The sequence below is a fragment of the Chenopodium album genome, chromosome 10 (assembly GCF_948465745.1).
Source record: "Chenopodium album chromosome 10, dcCheAlbu1.1, whole genome shotgun sequence".
Taxonomy (NCBI): domain Eukaryota; kingdom Viridiplantae; phylum Streptophyta; class Magnoliopsida; order Caryophyllales; family Amaranthaceae; genus Chenopodium; species Chenopodium album.
In genome coordinates this window covers 7,369,207-7,390,539 of record NC_137843.1, presented here as the reverse complement: position 1 = coordinate 7,390,539, position 21,333 = coordinate 7,369,207, and the positions used below count along the sequence as shown (strand labels likewise).

General features: G+C 33.8%; 1 protein-coding gene and 1 pseudogene across 1 annotated transcript; both read left to right on the top strand.

Moving 5' to 3' along the window:
• The first annotated feature begins 1,435 nt into the window (after window positions 1-1,435).
• LOC145563350 (phytyl ester synthase 2, chloroplastic-like) lies at window positions 1,436-7,499 on the top strand (annotated as a pseudogene).
• Window positions 7,500-9,353: 1,854 nt separating this feature from the next.
• On the top strand, window positions 9,354-20,782 carry LOC145564692 (phytyl ester synthase 2, chloroplastic-like). Its single transcript, XM_081624927.1, has 14 exons — window positions 9,354-9,783; window positions 13,755-13,806; window positions 13,903-13,958; window positions 14,233-14,391; window positions 14,978-15,085; window positions 16,186-16,292; window positions 16,977-17,098; window positions 17,723-17,873; window positions 18,037-18,167; window positions 18,570-18,936; window positions 19,332-19,445; window positions 19,759-19,841; window positions 20,017-20,126; window positions 20,406-20,782. Exons 1-14 carry the CDS (start codon window positions 9,354-9,356, stop codon window positions 20,594-20,596), a joined length of 2,181 nt encoding a protein of 726 aa, XP_081481053.1. The 3' UTR covers window positions 20,597-20,782.
• The last annotated feature ends 551 nt before the right edge of the window (window positions 20,783-21,333 follow it).

Below are 21,333 nucleotides of genomic sequence, written 5' to 3'. Positions count from 1 at the left end.
TGAATAGTTTTACATTTTACTAATTGTTTATCATGAATTACTCAAAAATTATAGTCTTTTATATGTGAATAATGCACAACTCTCCCGAAATTAGGTGATAGGTATTAATGTAAACTAGCCTTTTGACCCGTTCGATGCACGGGTTGTTGCTTAGGTTATTTTTCTTGAAAAGTGTCGGTGTTGTTATGAAATTTAATACGGTATATATACATAGATATTGTAGGGAATGAAATGACACATTGGTTTAAGTTATATTTAAGTTTAAGAGATGAAAAGACTATTTTATTAATGTAATGAACACTAATTAGTTTAACTTTAATTTATTATAAATGGGAATTTAAAAAGAAAGGATTAAGAGAGGTAACATGTGGCATATGAGTGATTATGGTGACATGTGGCTTAGGGCCTGTTCACATTTACTTAATTTCAGTTCAGTTCAGTTCAGTTCAGTTCCAATCAGTTCAGTTCAGTTCCAATCAGTTCAGTTCAGTTCAGTTCAGTTCAGCTCTTAGGGCCTGTTCACATTTACTTAATTTCAGTTCAGTTCAGTTCAGTTCAGTTCCAATCAGTTCAGTTCAGTTCAGTTCAGTTCAGCTCTTAATTTCTCTCACATAAAATATTCATTTCAGCTCAATTCAGTTCAGTTCAGTTCAGTTCAGTTCCAATCAGTTCAGTTCAGTTCAGTTCAGTTCCAATCAGTTCAGTTCAGTTCAGTTCTTCCAATCAGTTCAGTTCAGTTCAGCTCAATTCAGTAAATATGAACAGGCCCTTAATTTCTCTCTCACATAAAATATTCATTTCAGCTCAATTCAGTTCAGTTCAGTTCAGTTCAGTTCCAATCAGTTCAGTTCAGTTCAGTTCAGTTTCAATCAGTTCAGTTCAGTTCAGTTCCAATCAGTTCAGTTCAGTTCAGTTCAGCTCAATTCAGTAAATATGAACAGGCCCTTAATATAGATTGTGGTTTGTGTTTTTAAATACTAGCTATAGATTAGTCCTACCTTATTTATTATGAAGATCAAACTTGTATTTTCCCCCAAATTAGATGATAGGTAAGATTACTTAATTCGTGCTCGTATTTAAATGTACTTATTGAAAATTGTACTTAGAGTACTCATTACTCAATATAACAATTAATTAAATAGCTTAGGAAGAGAACTTTCGTTAGTGTAATAAGATCACTGGACAAACAAATGATGTTGTACCCTCCACAGTCCACATTTAAAATGTTGCACCAAAAAATAACATTTAAAGTGTTGTAGACTTTGCCGTATTGGATTCTTGTACATGTATATAACTACTACCTCTATTTCATATCACTTATAAATTTAAAATATTTTATACCTCATAAATAATACCCCAAAATTGCAATTTAAAACGGATATAGTATATATTTGCATTCTTTACTGTTTACGTACTTTTCTCTCATATTAAACCAATGGCTACTTCCGTCGCCGGTGCCGGATTATCATCGACACCGCTAGCATTGTTTAGCACCGCCTCAGCACGGCGGCGTTCGGCTGCCCTTGTTGCTGTCAATGCGGAGCGTAAGGAGGATAATCATATGAACGGAAAAGCTGTAATTTCCAGCGGCATGGAAGAGGAGCAGGAAGTTAAGAGGAGTTGGAGCGATTACTTTGAATTGGCTAAGCTGTTCATCGGATCTGACGGTGGAGGTTGTTGTGGTCCGCCTCGTTGGTTTTCGCCGTTGGAGACTGGGAAGAGAATGCACAATTCTCCTCTTCTTCTCTACTTGCCCGGTATGTTATCTTGGAAGACTATTTAATGACTACTATAAAATTATGATCATTATAATAATATTAAATTTTAACCCTTTATTTTTAAGAAATGATCTTAACCATTCATTTATGTCAACAAAAAAAATATAAATTAGTTTTGAAACACACTAAGAAACACTTTTTTTTTTCCAAGAATTAAACGTTAAATGTATAAAAATAATGTTCTTTTTTAAACTTCAAGATCCAAAGATTCAAAACTTATACCTTTCATGGAAAATCAATGGAAAAATCTATTCCAATCTATGTCTGTTTATTAAAAAAATGTCCCCACTTTAATATATACCGTATATGATTACTCTCATATCTCTTGCTGGTCATATTAAATTATCATTCTCTTTGTGTTCTTTTCATTTGATTGGTGATCGAATATGAATTTCATGTTAACTGGGTTGAATGATTGATCACAAATTGCAGAGAATAAGCAATGAAAACTTTCGGTAGGAGTAGTTTTTTGTTTTTGGGAAAAAACAGTTAAAAGATTTTTTTATTATTATTTTTTTTAAGGTAGTTATTTTGGTCAATTTAATCAATGTACTAATTTATGTAAAAACAATCAAGGGTGTAGATTTCATTGTTATAATGAGTATAATTTTATTGTAGCCATTGCAAAACTATCCATGTTATCTAACCTTTTTTTTTATATGAAACATGGTCGAGTTTATCAAAGGAAGTTTCATGTAAGTATTATAATGTTTTTATATAAAGTGTGTTCTATTTAGTTAAATTTTATATCTTTATCTAATCTAAACTTGTATAGAAAGAACTAAAGGAAAATTGTTCACATAGTATATCCATACATGCAAGTTTGAGGTGGTGGAGAAGTGGACACGTGGAATAGTAGCCAGAGGTGGGGCTATAAATGCTAACACTGAAAATGACCCGGTGTAATTTTGTTAAATTGAGTCCTAAAATCATTTCTTAAAGGAAAAATATTTTACTAAGGCTCTTTTCTCTTCACCTTAAAAAAAATATTAAGTAAAAATAATTTTAGTTCAATAAAAATAAATTCAGTTCAGTAAAATTAATTTCAGTTCAGTAAAATTTAGTTTTCTTAAAGAAGAATTATAAAAGAAAATCAGTAAAAATAATTTCAGTTCAGCAAAAATAATTTCATTTCAGTAAAATTAAGTAAAAATAATTTAAATTCAGCAAATATAATTTTGTTTCAGTAAAAATAATTTCAGTTCAGCAAAATAAAGTGAAGAGAACGAAGTCTAAATTATAATTTTTATGATTAAATTGAAGAATATATTAGGGCCTTTTTATAATAGTTTCCAACGGCGATCCACCACCCAACACATATTCACAATTTATAGTGGTAATCTGGTAAATGGTGATATCAAAGTTGAGAAATATATTTGATCAAACTCACTCATTAGTCATTACAAAGGTAAAGGTGTTCAAATAAAAATAAAGTACATACCAAAAATATATCTTGGGAAAAGTAACACCCAAATCTGAAACGATCCTCGATCACTTTCCATCTATTTCAATCCGGTTTTTATTTGTTTATTCTATCCACGTGTATCAAATTAATGAATATAGTTTAAAAAATTGTCAAATAATCCCTATTCTTATACCTCCTAACAAATAATCCCCTTAGCTGATAGCTTATGTCATATCGTCATTAGTTGATACTATTGGTTGATTTGAGTGATTAACTTAATATGGAGATTTCGACAATTATTAGCTGTTGGTGTAAAAATCTTAGGAAAATATCTTGAAATAATTTGCAAGTCCTTTATACATACAATTGGGAATACTTTTAACTCCTAAGTACTAGAATTTGCTGTGTTTAGTCTTACATTAGCTTTTGAAAATTATTAAATTTATCAAGTATTAACTTTTAGGAATTGATGGTCTTGGATGTGCTCTTGTTCTCCAACACCAAAAATTGGGCGAGTGAGTATAATTTTCCTCATTACCAATTCTATTACTTCATTGTTTCTGCACTTGCATCTCAATTGGCAAGTATGTTGTAGCCTATATCAAAACATGTATTTTACTGCTCCATAAATTGTGTTGATTACACGAAACTCAACTAATGATGAGGTATTGTCTTCCTTATCAAGGATTTTTGATGTATGGTGCATGCACATACCTGTCAAGGATCGAACTCCATTTCAAGGTCTACCTCGATCTTTTCTATTTTATTATTCACCATGAATGGTTATTTACAATGCACAGTACTTTAGTTTAATTTGTTATACAAGTAGCTTATTATCGTGTTATGTTTAATTTTATACTACCTCTGTCCCATAAAAGCTTCTTATTTCTCTGTTATTGTTTATCCCAAATAAATTATGTGCTTAAGAATAACTTTGATTGAGTACTTCATAATAAACATGATTATGTACTTATGGAATTAATGTTCGTTACTCTTTTTATAATGTTTGTGATCATAGACAATATTGTTTACTACTATTTTTACTCTGTCTATTTAGAACTGGTGCTGATTGTCGAGGAAACTGTAAGAGCAGAGAATCATCGATTCCCTGAGAGACCCATATATCTCGTTGGTGAATCAATTGGAGGATGTCTTGCATTAGCTGTGGCAGCTCAAAATCCTGACATTGATCTTGTACTCATTTTGGCTAACCCTGGTAAGAATTATTGTTTGTGCAACAATAATCTCCAATGTAAAAAAATTGTTGAGCAGAATTAGCATTAATCTTGTGATCTCAAGTTTTGAAACAGAATTTAAATTTCTCATGTTTATTCTGTTACCCTGAATGAATTATTGGTGATGTATTGTTGTTATTGGTGTTGCAGCAACAAGTTACAACAAGTCACACCTACAATCTCTATTACCTGTATCAAAAGTCATCTCCAATGAGCTTTCTCTGATGAGAATACGACACACCCTTGGCCTAATGACAGGTGTTGTTTCCTTTGAACTAAAATGAGTAGACTAATTAGCTTTTGGCTAGCAAAGAAATCAAATAATTAACCAACAATCTCTTGACAATTTTACCAGCAGGCGAGCCCTTTAATCTAGTCCCATCTATCATGGAGAAAGGGCTTGGACGACAAACAACATTGGAACAACTTTCCCTAGGTCTTAGTGAGCTGTCATCCTACTTTTCTGTAAGTCTCAATGCACTGTATGTTGTCCATATTTTTGTGTATTGTGTTGCTTTTAATCTTTTGAATTATATTGCCAAATTTCATCCTTCAAAATCGAGACCTGTTACCTACAGAGTATATGAAAGAAACTTGTAATTAATCGCAGGTCTTGGCTGATATTCTTCCTAGAGACACTTCTGTCGAAGCTGCAGATGATGAAATCAGCTTGCTCATTTGCTAATTCCCGTTTACATGCTGTCAAAGCTCAGATTCTAATTCTTGCCAGGTGATCATTCGCTTTAATAGTGATATAACATTTCACTTGGAGGAGATCCTAATTCTTTATCATTTATAAATTATCTCAGTGGAAGAGATCCACTGCTACCAAGCTTGGAGGAAGCAGAAAGGATTCGTGGAGCTTTACCAAAACAAGAGATTCGTGTGTCGAATAACACTGGTAAAATGCCAAAGTGTGAGATTCGTAACTTCAGGGATTCTGGTCACTTTCTCTTCCTGGTTAGTTAAACTTTGTCTTTTATTAGAGCTCAGGACTGCATGTTTGTGGCATATTCAATTATTCCTGATGTATAGATACTCTTGTCTTGTCAAGATTATTTTCTCCTAGTTGTTCTGCTCTAGTCTTTGTTCTGTTCTAGTCTTGACATTTTATTTTTATACTTCAATTCACAGGACGAGGGTGTTGATCTAGTGACCATTATAAAGGGTACAAGCCTCTATCGTCGTGGTAAATCCCATGACTATATTTCTGACTTCTTGCCTCTCACTGACGCTGAATTTAAAAAAACATATGAATCATTCAGGTGAATAATCATTTAGTATGAACACTATATATATTACATGATTTAGATTCAAACAACGTGTAGATCTTGAATGTAGTCTTAATTAATCATCATATCATGGACTACTACAGATGGCTGGATGTCACTACTGGACTGGTGATGCTCTCTACTTTGGAGAATGGTAAAATTGTGCGAGGCCTTGCAGGAATTCCTAGAGAAGGTCCTGTATTATTAGTTGGAAATCACATGTTACTGGGATTGGATTTATATCCTATAGTACTAAACTTTATGACAAAGAGAAATATTATCTTGAGAGGTCTTGCACATCCTTTGTTTTTTGTAAAGCTGCAAGAAGACGTATTGGATATATCTTTGTTCGATTCATTTAGGATGTTGGGTGCACTTCCTGTCTCAGCCAGTAACTTCTACAAGTCACTTTCATCGGGTTCTCACATTTTGTTGTATCCAGGAGGCATGCGTGAAGCTCTTCATAACAAGGTTCTCATCTCTATTAAAATTGTCTCTTTCTCAATTTTAGCTACAACACTGCTTTTTTTTTTTTCCCTTTTATTGTAGTCTTGTAACTGTATGGCAATGGAGTGTTCTGTGGACATTTGGTAATTAACGTTCGATTACATAATAAGCTATGCAGGGTGAGGAATATCAATTATTTTGGCCAGAAAGGTCTGAATTTGTGAGAATGGCTGCTAGATTTGGAGCAAAAATTATACCTTTTGGGGCTATTGGAGAAGATGATGTTTGTGAGGTTAGTTTGCGTCTGTCTTAACACTAAGTCTAAAACAATTAGCAGACATGATTCTCTACACAAATTCATTCATATGCACTCAATATATATGGGGTATACCCTGGCATACTAAGGTATGCAATTTAGTAACAACCTCTTTTTCTGTGGATGTACCAATATATGCAACATAAACATGTTTGTCTCGCTATTACATCCATAACTTGAATATGAATGATTTTGTTTTCTTTTTCCTTTTTTGCATTTCTGCAGTTTCTTCTAGACTCTGAAGATCAGATGAAAATTCCTTACCTCAGGGAAGCAATGGAGAAACGGACTAGTCAGATTCAATTAAGGTAATCCTGATTTGACAAGATTTAATATTCTGTAATCCTTCTATTAACAGGTATGGTATGTTTTGCTCCGGTTTTTACCTGACATATATCAGCTCTCATATAAAGGAAGACTTGAAATACGAAAGAATATCCATTCGCTAACCTTTGTTAAATTTATGATAGGACTGATTTGGAAGGGGAAGTAGCAAACCAAGTTGCGTATTTTCCAGGAGTTGTACCAAAAATTCCAGGCCGATTCTATTTTATGTTTAGCAAACCAATTGATACAGCAGGTACAGACTTAAATAGACGCCTTACAGTCTTCTTTCGAGTTTTCAGATTGCTGATGAATTCTAGTATAACTTTGAAATTAGAGAACTTTATTGATGCAAGTAGTGGTTTTGCAATCATGTACTATCTATGTTCCTGACTTCCATTCTCTATTTCTTCATCCGATCAACATCACTTTTTAATGGTTTAATTTGGCAGTCATTGCTGCTACATACAATGATATGAACTTTGCTGTATGTGTATGACAGGCATGAAGCAGGAATTGAGAGACAAAGAGAAAGCGCACGAATTATATTTGCAAGTGAAGTCGGAAGTTGAGCGTTGCATCTCATATTTAAAAGAGAAAAGGGAAAAAGATCCCTACCGGAGTCTTGCTGCCCGAACATTGTACCACACCATACATGGTTCCGCGGATGATGCTCCTACATTTGAGCATTAGTTGCTCATTATTTACAATTTTACATACATGAAAGTTCACTTAGCTTACAGGAATTCAAGTACTATTAATCTATTATGTACAGAACTGTATACAATGCTCCATTCATCCTATATATTCTCAACACAAGAAATAAGGAGACCTTTACTATGTAAATTCAGAAAAACAATTGATGAATAGATTCTTTAAATTTTCTCGATAAAAGTTTCAAATTTGATCATATATACCAGTAAATTTCTTACTATTATATACTTGTATGAGATTTCAATCTTTGCTTTATAGTACAATTATGTAGGATTTTGATCTTACATTCTTACGTGCTAGGATAAATTAGCTTGAGTACCTTTTGGTTGTTGAGATTTAAGAATAAATTCAAAAATTGCTTGCTTTTGGTTGTTGAAATTTAAGAATAAAATAGCGTGTGGTTCGGGCATTATTATTATTTTAATTATTTTATTATTATTATTTGTGTTTATATTTAAAATCTTACAAAGTAAAGAGTTTGAAAAAGTTGTTTACTCATTAGTTTGAATTATTTTCACTTTTATGATACATTCTAAATGTATTTATATATTTATTTAAATAGATCCAACATGATTAATTTGTAACTAAGATGGTAATAAGTGTCTTCAATTTTTAAGGAGGTTAAGTGTTCAAACCTCATTTACATGCGTTGCTTTTTACTATGGATTCAAAAGTCCCCAGTATTATGGAATGATACAGGAATCATATACCAATCGTCTAATTTGATCTATCATTAATTGAAAATGTCCTTTCTTATTCACAACCAATAATAGATGTACAAAATTATTACGGCATACTATTTAAATTAGCTTGCCATGCCACATAAGCTTTTAAGCTACTCTCTCCATCCCCAAAAGTTCGACCTTTTTGCCTAATTTTAGTCCCAAAATAATCAATCCATTTGCATTAAAATACCCACCAATTTACAATAATATTTGTGCAAAATTAGTTTCTCCATATAAAATTTTGTTTTTTATTATACTTTTAATACTTTCTCTCTCTACTTTTTAACAAACCCCTTGTAAATTTATCATTATAATATATTTTACTTCTTTTTATTTAACTTTCTTAATACCCGCAAAATCAACCCAAAAGGGGTCGTTCTTTCGGGGACGAAGGGAGGAATTGTCATTTTAGCTCTAATGGCTAGCTAATAACTTACTATTTAAATAGATCACACCTCCTTAATTTACGTTGATAAATTTCATTTTATTTATTCTAATTTATTTTATTTTAGCAAGTTTTTCCCAAGCAAATTAGCTTTGTTAGATTGGCCAAACTAATTGCATTTTCTAGCTTTAATGGTTAAGCTAGTAGCTAGAGATTATTTTAATATTGCAAGCAAATCCCTAGCTACAACCATTGGAGTTGCTTTAGAACGCACATATCTTCATTTTATACACGTCAAAATTATAAAAACGTAATATTAATAAACTATGCAATAAGCCGAATCTAACAAGTTCACTCATTACTATATTATCTCTTATAAATTAACGATAATTTACGGTTAAAGTTTATAAAGTTTCTCAAAAAATGACAATGGAGCAGAAATAAAGGGATAGAGGGAGAAGTACTCGTGCACTTCAAATTATCCACCAATTATGAACAAACATATCAACAATTCCATAATATTGACATTTATTACTCCGGACTATCTATACTTAATCAATTAATAGGTGGTGTAGTGGTGAATGGTGATGGGGCTGTACATGATAGGAAGAACCACGTATTCAATACCCTGCACCAATAATTGGGACCAGGTGGAGCACAAAAAAAAATCTTTATATAAATTTATAGAGTAATAACACTCTACTACACTACCTAAGCTATTACTTTTCTCTTCATCTCTCTCATCTTATATTGATGGCGGAAACCGGCAAAGGCTACGTCCCCGTCGCCGGTGTAGGATTATTATCGACACCAGTGATGAGGTTGTTTGGTAGTGCTTTGCCACGGCAGCCGGCAACCGTTTCTGCAGTCTATAATGCAGAGCGTAAGTTTATTAGTGCATGGCCGATCACTTCCACCACAATAAAAACTGTAACGCCAACTGTAAAAATTGAGGTAGCTAATAAAAACTATAATCATATCAATGGAAAAGCCATAAGTGCAGGTGCAATGATGGAAGAGGATCAGGAAGATAAGAGGAGTTGGAGAGAATATTTTGAATTGGCTAATCTCTTCATCAAATCCGACGGTGGAGGTTGTCGAGGCCATGGACCGCCTTGTTGGTTTTCGCCGTTAGAGACGGGGAGTAGAATGCACAACTCCCCTCTCCTTCTCTACCTTCCCGGTATATAATTTATTACTTTCACCATTCTATAAATATTGTAACAATTTTTTTTACTAACGTCTCTCAACTATATATTTGTATTATTTGTTAAGGTGAAATTAAAGAGTTTAGTACTAAGATAGGTCAATGATGTTTTAAGGGTAGAAATTAAAAATTGATTACGGTAATTAGTTTATTACATTATTATGTACTTATTGAAAGTCTTCATTTTATTGACGTTTAAATTTATTTACATGTTACAAATAATTCATAACCGAAAAATCCGTCAGTTAACATATTGGTCTAAACTAGCAGGTTTGGGCATAACTTGCTTTTTTGCCTAGAAAGCATGGCTCAAAATGAGTCTTGTTTTTGGGCAAAATCCAACCCAAAATCACCTTTATGGTTCTACATCAAACTCCTAAATATAATATTAGTAAGGTTAAATTGGAGAAAATATAAGTTTTTCATCATGAGAATCATCTATCTATTTCAAAGGGGTAAGTTCACTTGGCCCATTAAATTGTTGCAATTTATTTTTTCAAGGAAATTTTGATTTTTACCACAGAAAAAAAAATCAAAAAATTATTTTTTACCACCAAAATTTTTAAAACTTTTATTTTACCAACAAAAAAAATTCTAAAAATTGTTTTTTACCGCCTAACATCAAGAAAACCGTTAAATCTAACAGTTAAAATTTTTTTTTTGAATTTCGTGCGCAAAACACGTTCTTCATAGGTTTAGGGGGACATTTTGGCCTTACGGACCCATTTTGAGGTCAGAATTGACAAAAAATGATCGAAAATGCCTCGTTTTGCGTGTTTCGCGTAAATTGATGTATTTTAAAACACGCCAAACGAGGCACTTCCGATAATTTTTTGTCAATTCTGACCTCAAATTGGATCCGTAGGTATAAAATGCCCCCCAAAACTAGAGCTGTCAATTCAGGTAAATGGGTCGGGTTTGTGTGGGTCGGGTCATCTCGGGTCGGGTCAATACGGGTTAATGTCAGGACCTATGTGGGTCGGGTTTGGGTTGGGTCATGCTTGAGTCGGGTCATACATCTTTTCGGGTTCGGGTCGGGTTTAGGTCGGGTCAATAAAAGGTCGGGTTACATTCGGGTCGGGTGAAAAACAAGTCGGGTTAAATTCGGGTTTTTACGGGTTTAAAAGAGTTAGGGTCGTGTTCGAGTCGGGTTCGGTTCAAGTCAATTATTTTCGGGTTATAATCAGGTCGGGTCATTATCGGGTTTGAGTCGGGTTCGGTTCAAGTCAATAATTTGCGGGGTCATAATAAAGTCGGGTCATTTCCAAGTCGGGTCATTATCGGGTTCTATTCAAGTCAATAATTTGCGGGTTATAATTAAGTCGGGTCATTCTCGGGTTCGGGTCGGATTCGGTTCAAGTCAAAAACTTGCGGGTTATAATCGGGTCGTTTCCAAGTCGGGTCATTCTTGGGTTCAAGTCGGGTTTAGTTAATAATTTGCGGGTTACAATCAAGTTGGGTCATTTAAACTTGTCTGGTCATTCTCGAGTTCAAATTGGCAAGTCAATAATTTGCGGGTTATAATCATGTCGGTCATTTCCAAGTCGGTCTCGGGTGTGGTTCAAGTCAAAAAATTTCGAGTTATAATTAGATCGATCCTTTTCAAGTCTTTTTATTCTCGGGTTTTAATAATCAAGTCGGGTCATGTTCGAATTCGGGTATCAAATATTGGATTAATATGGGTTTAAGTTTGATATCAGGTCGGGTCATATTGGGTCCAGTTACATTTTTTTTTATTTTTTTTAATTTATTTAAAACTCCAAATTAAATTACGTAATTTAAAACATTTTCTAAAAAAAAAATATTAAATAGACAAGTGAATAATAAAATTTGAATTCCCTTAAAAAAAATAATAATAAAAAAAAGATAAGTCAAGTAAGATGAGAAAGACCTGCTATTGTCTGGGTCTCGTGTATTTTTTATTTTTTTGTTTAATTTTTTTTTTTTTGGCTGCTGTCCTGTTCAGTTTTTCTTTGACGAGGATTATGTAAGAGATAAGTCAAGTAAGATGAGAAAGGCCACTTTTGTTTTATAATTGGAATCCATGTTAATAAATTGAAAAAAGCCTAAAACTCAATAGTCAATACGGAGAACTCTTTTTATCCTAAAAATTCCTAAATCCTAAAATTCGGGTTAGTAATAGGTCGAGTTTAAATTCGGGTCGGGTCAATAACAAGTCGGGTAGAATTTGGGTCGGGTCAATAACAAGTCGGGTTGATTTCGGGTCGGGTTTGTAACAGGTCGGGTTTAAATTCGAGTCGGGTTAGGAACGGGTCGGGTTAGTAACAGGTCGGGTTGAATTCGGGTTTTGACGGGTTAAATCGGGTTTGGGTCATTCTCGGGTTCGAGTCGGGTTCGGTTCAGGTCAATAATTTACGGGTCACATTCGGGTCGGGTCCTCTCTAGGTCGGTTCATGGTCAGGTTCGGGTCTCAAATACTCAGGTCAACTCGGGTCTAGGGTTGGTTTTAGGTCGGGTTTGGGTCACCATTTTTTTCGGGTTCAGACGGGTTAGGGTTAGGGTCGGGTTAGGGTCCGTATTTCGGGTCGGGTCAACTTTTGACAGCTCTACCCAAAACCCCTAAAGAGCATGTGTTTGACATGAAAATAAAAATTCCGTTAGGTTTTTTACGACAGGCGGTAAAAAAACAATTTTTTATTTTTTATTTGGTGGTAAAATAAAAATTTTAGAAGTTTTGGTTATTAAAAACAATTTTTTTTTATTTTCTTTTGTGATAAAAGTCAAAAAATCCTTAAAAAAAGACTTTTATAGTTTAATACTCTCATTTTTTCATCTAATTATCCTAGCGTAATTTTCTCAATTTCCCTCCCATTTCCAATTTCATTGCGCCGAAAACATCCCCTCTTTTTTTTCTTAAAAAAATTAAAAAAAGAACTTCCCCTCTTCCACACAACATTTCCTCCGTATAAGGCTTTGTTTGGTTCATTGTTAGTAACGAAAAAGAAGAGAAAGGAAAGGAGGGGAAAAGAAAGGAAGAGAAGGGAAGAAAAGGGAAAAGAAAGAGATTTTATTTCCAATGTTTGGTTAATGAAATGTAATGAAGGGAACCGAAAGAAAATATGCTTTTATTTTTTCTTTCCAGTCGAATTCCTCCAATTTTGGGAGGAAAAAAAAGCTGAAAAATTGTAAAGAGGCTTTCCTCTCACTTCCCTTCCTTTCTTTTAAATTTTCATTCCAGTCATTCAACCAAATAAAGGAACATAACCTTTTCTTTTCTTTTTTTTTTTTTTCCAGCCAAATTCCTTCAACCAAAAAGGGCCTAAATTACAGAAATCAATAAAAAAAATAAAAGGGTTCAAATTATAATTTTGTGAATACATCACCAATTCCTTCCCATATCAGATAGCTATTATGTAGCAGAAAGTTACTGTCTCCATTAGTTATGATGCAACCATGAATTTGAGGAATTCTAGTTTTTGGGAGAAAAAAAAATGATGTGAAATTCAATTTTTTGGGGTGGTAATGGGTTTTAATAGGTTGGGTAGATAGAAAATTGATGACATTTTGGATTGGCAAAGCTCAACAAACTCGTCGCCGAATTCTACCGCGAACTGGGTTTCCCCGTGCTAGGGGTCTTTGGCGACGAGTTTGTTGATCAACCGCGGGGAAACCCAGTTCGCGGTAAAGTTTTCCAACATCTTCCAGACGTAGGATATGCTGAAATTGTTTGGAGGAGAGACTGAAAAACGAGGGGTTGAGCTTATTACTTTGGTTGTGGTGGTGAAGAGGTTAATGGATGTGGGGGTAATTGGGCCCATGGGACGGAGAAGTGGATGAAATCCGTGAAATGGTAGTGCTACCAAGGAGGTAGTTTTTGACAAGTTCCCCATGTTTAACGACTTCTTTACTAGTAAAACTGTAGTACAATTGCTATGCTTGATGTTTTATTATTCATTTAAAGTTGGTTTTGATCAAATAACTTACAGGAATTGATGGTCTTGGATGTGGACTTGTTTTACAACACCAGGCCCTAAGCAAGTGAGTATTACCCGCCTCATTAGTTCATTATCAATCCTAGTTCTTTACTGTTTTTAATACTTCTATTTTTAATGGGATATTGTCTTCTTTGTCAAGGATATTTGATGTATGGTGCTTGCACATACCTGTCAAGGATCGGACTCCATTCCAAGGTCTACCTCTTTTTGATTTTGCACCGTGAATGTATAGTAGTTGTATACATATGCAGAGTACATTGTCTGTTCTTTATTTTTTGTAACCTGTTATCCTGTTTTGTATTATACTTTGTAATAAACTACATGATTATGTATTCACATCTATTCAACAAATGTAGCGTATATTCATGTTGAACCCATTTTACATAAATATAATGTGTTGTAGTAATAATCCTAATGCTTGTGATCATTGACAATATTGTTTAACCGTTATTATTCTTTCTTCATTTAGAACTGGTGTTGCTGGTTGAGGAAACTGTAAGGTCAGAGAATCATCGGTCCCCTGAGAAACCCATTTACCTTGTTGGAGAATCAATTGGAGGATGTCTTGCATTAGTTGTGGCAGCTCGAAATCCTGATATTGATCTTGTACTCATTTTGGCTAATCCTGGTAAGAATTATTGTTTGTGTTATTGTGTAACCAGCCTCCACTTGTAAATTATTCTCAATATTTCCCATGTAAATTTTCTTGAGCTGAACTACCATCAATCTTGTGATCTCAAGTACGTTTGTAAGGAAAATATACCACTAAGTTGTATCTGCTAAACTTTAGCTAAATGTGATGCATTTTGTGAATCTCAGTCTACGTTTATAATGTTCTAAATATGATTTTATCAATTCAAAAAATCTACCTGTATGGTGCCACGATTTGCAAAAATTCTCTATTGTTGAAGTGAAATGCTTAGGACAAAGACCATTGATTCATGAGGAATATCTTGGAGCATTTGTAAGCTAGATGAAAATTATGTTAAAAACATCTCTCATATCCTGGAGATTAGAACATTGATTTTATTATATCTGGTTCTTTGATCCTTCATCAAAGTTGTATTCAACATTTTTTGTCTACAATCACTTGTTAGTTTGCCACTCCATAAAGTCCAAGTTTTACTGTGGAAATGAAACAAAATTCAACTCCATGTTTATTCAGCTACCTTGCTTGAATTAGCTGTAACATATTGTTGATATTGGTCTTGCAGCTACATGTTATAGCAAATCAAACCTGCAACTTTTATTTCCTTTATTGAAAGTCATCCCCAATGAGCTTTCTCTGATCAGTATACGAAACACCCTCGGCCTTATGACAGGTTTAGTTTCCTTTTCGTTTATCTGATTCTGTATTGCGCTATATCTAAGCCAACAGTTTATGCATGCTGAAGACTGAATACTATTTCCTAATCTCCCTTGGTTTTTTTTAATCCAAGGATCATTGATACCTCTTTAGTAAAGCAGATGTATGTATGATCCTAAATAATATGGTGTTCATGGTCCTTTGCCTTGGTTTTCTAAGTATTTTTATATGAATCCGACTTTAAATTACTTATAATTAATGATCCTACACCATAGATATGGTTGTGAGGGTGAAAATGAAATGTCCACCTTTGACTGATGACTGTAGTGCTTTACATATTCAAATTATATCATCAGCAAAACAGACGGGGAAGTTGTATCAGTTTAAATATGTGCTTTTGAGTTAACAATTTATCATATCAAGTGATTGTAGCGTGCCCATGATACCAGATTCTGCATTGGAGATTTTTTCTTATTTATGTATTTTTTTTAAATTTTTATTTGAGAGATAGATCAACAAAAAAAAAAATGAGGTTTAGAGTATAATAGTTGTAGGAACATGTATTTCTCTTATGATTTTTTAGAAGTAGATCTGTATAGAAACATATTGAGACTCAAAACTGTAATTAGCAAAGATAATATCTACCTGTTTCCGAAGTAGAGATAGTCTAAAGTTTGACCTTCACATTTGCAAACTAAACTGTTGGATGTTAATGCAGGATATCTGGGTATGTACCACTCTCTGAAATATGAGACCTAAACTCATAACTGCGAAAGGCTACCATTGGAATGTTGAATTACAAATGCTAGGAATACCTGAAAATACAGTTTTATAAGCAGTGATATTAATAGAGGAGAGCTTGACTTCCGTAAAACATAGCTAGCTGGACATAGGTTAGAAGCTGAATTGCTAATAGAACTTGTGATGTCCCTGAACATTGTGTTTATAACTTTGTCACCACTCAAATATCATTATTGATGGGCAATGCAGCAAATTTTCTAAGCTATGAGACTTTTTTTATTAATCCATGTTTGTTTTAATGAGGAGGAGGCAGACTAATTGTATCTGGCTAGCAAAGAAGGCAAGCAACTGACAATTTCCTTTCAATTTCCCCAGGTGAGCTTTCTAATTTAATCTCATCTAGTGTGGACAAAGGGCTTGAACGACAAGCAACATTGGAACAACTTTCTAAAGGTCTTGATGATCTGTTATCCTACTTATCTGTAAGGCCAATACTCTTGTTGAACCTCCATTGCACAACTTATTTTGCATTAATGATAGTCAGCTATGTACAGTAGATTGTCCATTATTTGTGTTTTGTTTTGTTTTGGGCTGTGTTGTATCAAGGCTTTTGAGCTTTTATGCATGTAGACAATTCAATTTAATTGCAAAACAATAACGCTCTTACATGCTGTTCTTTCACTCAGTGTGTCTCTGCTTGAAGGCTTTCTCTTCCTTCCTAATCTGCTGGGATAATAAGAGTGTTCGAACTTGGGAATACTAAGGGAGAGAAAAAAAATTCAAAACCTCTTTTATTCATTTATCATGTCTTCTTTCTTATTACTCTGTATTCTATACAAAGTATCATTGTAACCTATTTTCCTTAAAATATCAATTCTCTTCCTATATGGCTAATTACTTGTGAAATTTGTACAATTTGTGTACAGTATCAGAATGCTATTGCTTATCATTATACAAGTGAATACTTACTAAGCAATGAGTTCTTGAATGAGGTCACAGTTATTGGCTGGAATTTTAAATGAATTATTATGAGCATATGTCTGAGTTGTAAACTGAATATAGTTGTACTTCAATTAACTAAACCTTTTGTCATTGATATTTTAGACCCAATCAATTTTTACTTCGCATTTTATCTACTTGTAAGAAATTCATGGTTAAAGTTGCAGGTCTTGGCTGATATTCTTCCTAGAGAGACACTTTTGTGGAAGCTGCAGATGATGAAATCAGCTTGCTCATTTGCTAATTCGCGTTTACATGCTGTCAAAGCTCAGATTTTAATTCTTGCCAGGTGGTCATTATTTTCATTTCATAAGCTTAATCAGTTACTGTTAAAACTAAAGAGATTTCCTTAATTTGCAGTTCTGGTTTGCTATAACCCCAAGTTAAGGAATGAATATATCTTTAATCTTGCTAATCTTTAGTTTGGGGATTTCAAATTAACGTTCTTGAATACTTCTTAAGATCGATTATAATGTGTGTGTTCCTCACCAGACCACATGAAGTGCCAGTCACCTTTAGATTTGTGAGGTGATGGTGCCAATTTGATTTTTGACCTGATGTACACCACAATAGCTTGCTTATTTTGTATGATAAATAGTATGTAAATCAAATATCTCACAAATGCATATACAAGCATATAGCACACCTTTCTATATTTAAGATTTTAAGTATATGTGCAAATATGCAAAATTGCAAAATATACTAGGAAGCAGAGAATTAGAAATAAGATGATGTCAAATAAGGCAGGACGGTCTTAGCTAATACTTAGGGAAAAAAATGCCAAAACACTCCACAAAAACTTTTAATTCTTCATGAGAATCACCATCATTTCACTGTACTCAATAAGTCTCATACAGTGATATACTACTTTCACTTCTTGATTTTCAGCTTTATCATTTGTAATTTATCTCAGTGAAAGGGATCAACTTCTACCGAGCTTGGAGGAAGCAGAAAGGATTCGTGAAGCTTTACCAAAACAAGAGATTCGTGTGTTGAAAAACACTGGTAAAATGCCTAAGTGTGAGATTCGTAACTTCAAAGATTCTGGTCATTTTATCTTCCTGGTTAGTTGAACTTTGTCCTTCTTAAAAGTTTGGGACTGGATGCTGATATGGAACATTCTATTCTTCTTTATATGATACTCTTGTCTTGGCAAGATTATTTTGTCCTTTTTGTTTTTTCTGTTCTAATCTTGACATTTCCTTTTTAATATGCTTTAATTCACAGGAAGATGGTGTTGATATTGTGACCATAATAAAGGGTACAAGTCTATATCGTTGTGGTAAATTCCATGACTATATTACTGATTACTTGCCTCCCACTGATGCTGAATTTAAAAAAATATCTGATCCATTCAGGTAATTCATCATTTTTAGTATAAATTATCTGTATGAACATAGTAATGACTATTGACACCAGATATGAAAAATTCAAGAAGTAAGGGAGAAAAGAAAAGCTCTTGAGGTGATATTACCTTATAATCTCTTCATTTCAAAAATTCAAAGTATACTACATTTCAAATCCTAAATTATCAATGCAGCATTAGTTGTCACTATAGAACACCAATTTCTCTATACATCAACACAATTATATGTGATATTAACTGAATTCTATAAGTGTGTAAGTAGCTATACTTCCTTGTATCATAAAATAAAGGGGCAAATGAGGAACACTATCTTACATGGTTCAGAATTCGGATTTTAAACATTTTGTGTGGATCTTGATTATAGTTGCTTTTATCATCATATCATTGATCACAGATGGCTTGACATTGCTACTGGACTGGTGATGCTCTCTACTTTGGAGAATGGTAAAATTGTGCGAGGCCTTGCAGGAATTCCTAGTGAAGGTCCTGTAGTACTAGTTGGAAATCACATGCTACTGGCTTTGGATTCATTTCCTATAGTACGAAACTTTATGGAAAAAAGAAATATTCTCTTGAGATGTCTTGCACATCCTTTGTTTTTTGTTAAGCTGCAAGAAGATGTATTGGATTTATCTATGTTTGATTCATTTAGGATCATGGGTGCAGTTCCAGTCTCACCCAGTAACATCTTCAAGTTACTTTCATCAGGTTCTCACATTCTGTTGTATCCGGGAGGAGTGCGTGAAGCTCTTCATAATAAGGTTCTGTATCTCCTTTAAAATTGCGTCTTTCTCAATTCTAGCTTTTTTGGTGGATCCTGGAGGTTTAAGGGTGCAAACTCTAGACGGATGTCAGAAGCATACAGCTATCCCCATTTGTTTACTTGGCTAATCTTGTATAGCCGTCTTGTTATGTCAAGACCAGCAAAAAATTATAAGTAACACAATGATATTTTTTTGTATGTTAATAAAAAGGCAGACAACTTCAATATAAATGCTAAGTGTAATGGTAATGCTGATGAGCATTTCCTTTTATAGATTCGCTGCTGGGAGAGGGATGTCAAAGTCAGAATTTTGTAGTCCTGTGACTGTACGGCAATGGAATGTATTGGTTGACATTTTATAAAAAACATTCGATTTAACAATTGACTATGCAGGGTGAGGAATATCAATTATTTTGGCCAGAAAGGTCTGAATTTGTGAGAATGGCTGCCAGATTTGGAGCAAAAATTATACCTTTTGGGGTTATTGGAGAAGATGATATTTGTGAGGTTAGTCCGCGTCTGTCTTAGTACTTAGTCCATTTGGAAATTTACTAGTTTACCTTATGATTATCCATTTTGTACATCAAGTATAAAACAATAAGCATACATCCATGATTCCTTACACCAAATTTATTCTTCATTCATCTCATTTATTTATATATGACATATTCCCTAGCATACTAAGGTATGCATTTTGTGATCAACCTGCTTATTTTTGGATGTAATTATACAACATAAACATGTTTATCTCGCTATTACATCTATAAATTGCATGTATTTTATTCTTTATGAATGAATTTTGTTTGTTGTATATCTGCAGATTCTTTTAGACTCTGAAGACCAGATGAAAATTCCTTACCTCCGGAAGTCCATAGAGAAACGAACTAGTCAGATCCAATTAAGGTAATCTTGGTTAGCATCATGGTTTGACAAGAATTATATTTTCTTATAATTCTTTTGCTAACAGGTATTGTATTCTCTTAGCTTGCTCCGGTCTTTACCTAACATATGAGCCCTCAAGTAAAGGCTTGAATTTCGAAAAACATCCATGAGCTAAACTTTGTTGAATTTATGATAGGACTGACTTGGAAGGGGAAGTAGCAAATCAAATTACGTATTTTCTAGGAGTTGTACCAAAACTTCCAGGCCGATTCTATTATATGTTTGGCAAACCAATTGACACAGCAGGTATATTTAATTTCTGATTAGTGTATGCAAGGATTCTGTCTCATATCCAGTACAGACTTACTCTCCTTACAGTCTTCTTCTATGTATAACATGGAAATTAGAGAAATTTATCAATGCAAGTAGTAATGGACTAATGGTTCTGTGGTTGTGTAATTCATGTACTAGTTAATAATATTCCTGACTTCTCTACTTCTTCATTCAATCAATTTTTCTTTAATGGTTTGTCAGTCATCAGTGCTACATACAACGATATGTATGAATTTTTCCGTGTATATACAGAGATGAAGCAGGAGCTGAGAGACAAAGAGAAAGCACACGAAGTATATTTGAAAGTGAAGTCAGAGGTTGAGCGTTGCATCTCATATTTAAAGGGGAAAAGGGAAAAAGATCCCTACCGGAGTCTTGCTGCCCGAACATTGTACCAAACCATGCATGGTTCTGAGGCTTATACTCCTACATTTGAGCATTAGTAGTCGAGCTCAGCCTTCAATTTGATTGGAAACTCAGCCTTTAATTTGATTCTGATTAATAGTCGAGCTCTTAGTATGAATGTAGCTTGAAAGTTTTCTTAATTTTCTGCTTTCTGGCTTTGTAGTCTATGACTTTGGTTTTAGGAGTTGGAAACTTGGAAGCACAAGGTAAGTTTTCTTAATGAAACTGGCATCATGCGTAACGTGGAAATTGTTACACATCCGGGTGCACCATGCACCCAACTAACCTAAGGTTAGTTTTTGCTCTTCATTTGATGATTAAATGATTAACAATCATAAAAATGAGAACAAAATGCTCATGGGTACACCGTACACCCTGGTGTATATAACAATCTCTCTGTGTAACAAGACCATAAAGATATATAAATCTTCTGTTCTCTTGTACTTCCTTATTTTGTGTCCTATGAATCTATGATCCTGCTATATATAATAAGGTTTAGAAGGTTTGGATGGTTCCCAAGTCACAAAAGGAACATGGTAAATTTTTTGTTCGGTAATCTATATTATGATTATAGAGTCAATTTTGCAACATTTCACCACAATCTTACAAATTCCCGATACTCAAATTCTATGCATTCCACTTCTTTTTTTCCTAAAACACCAAAAACTACCCATTCTACAAATTTCTTTTTTTTTTTTCTTTTCTGTATATTTTCAAGGGACTCAAATAACTACTAATATTTCACTTTGCTCTAGTTATTCTTCTGTTATAAGCC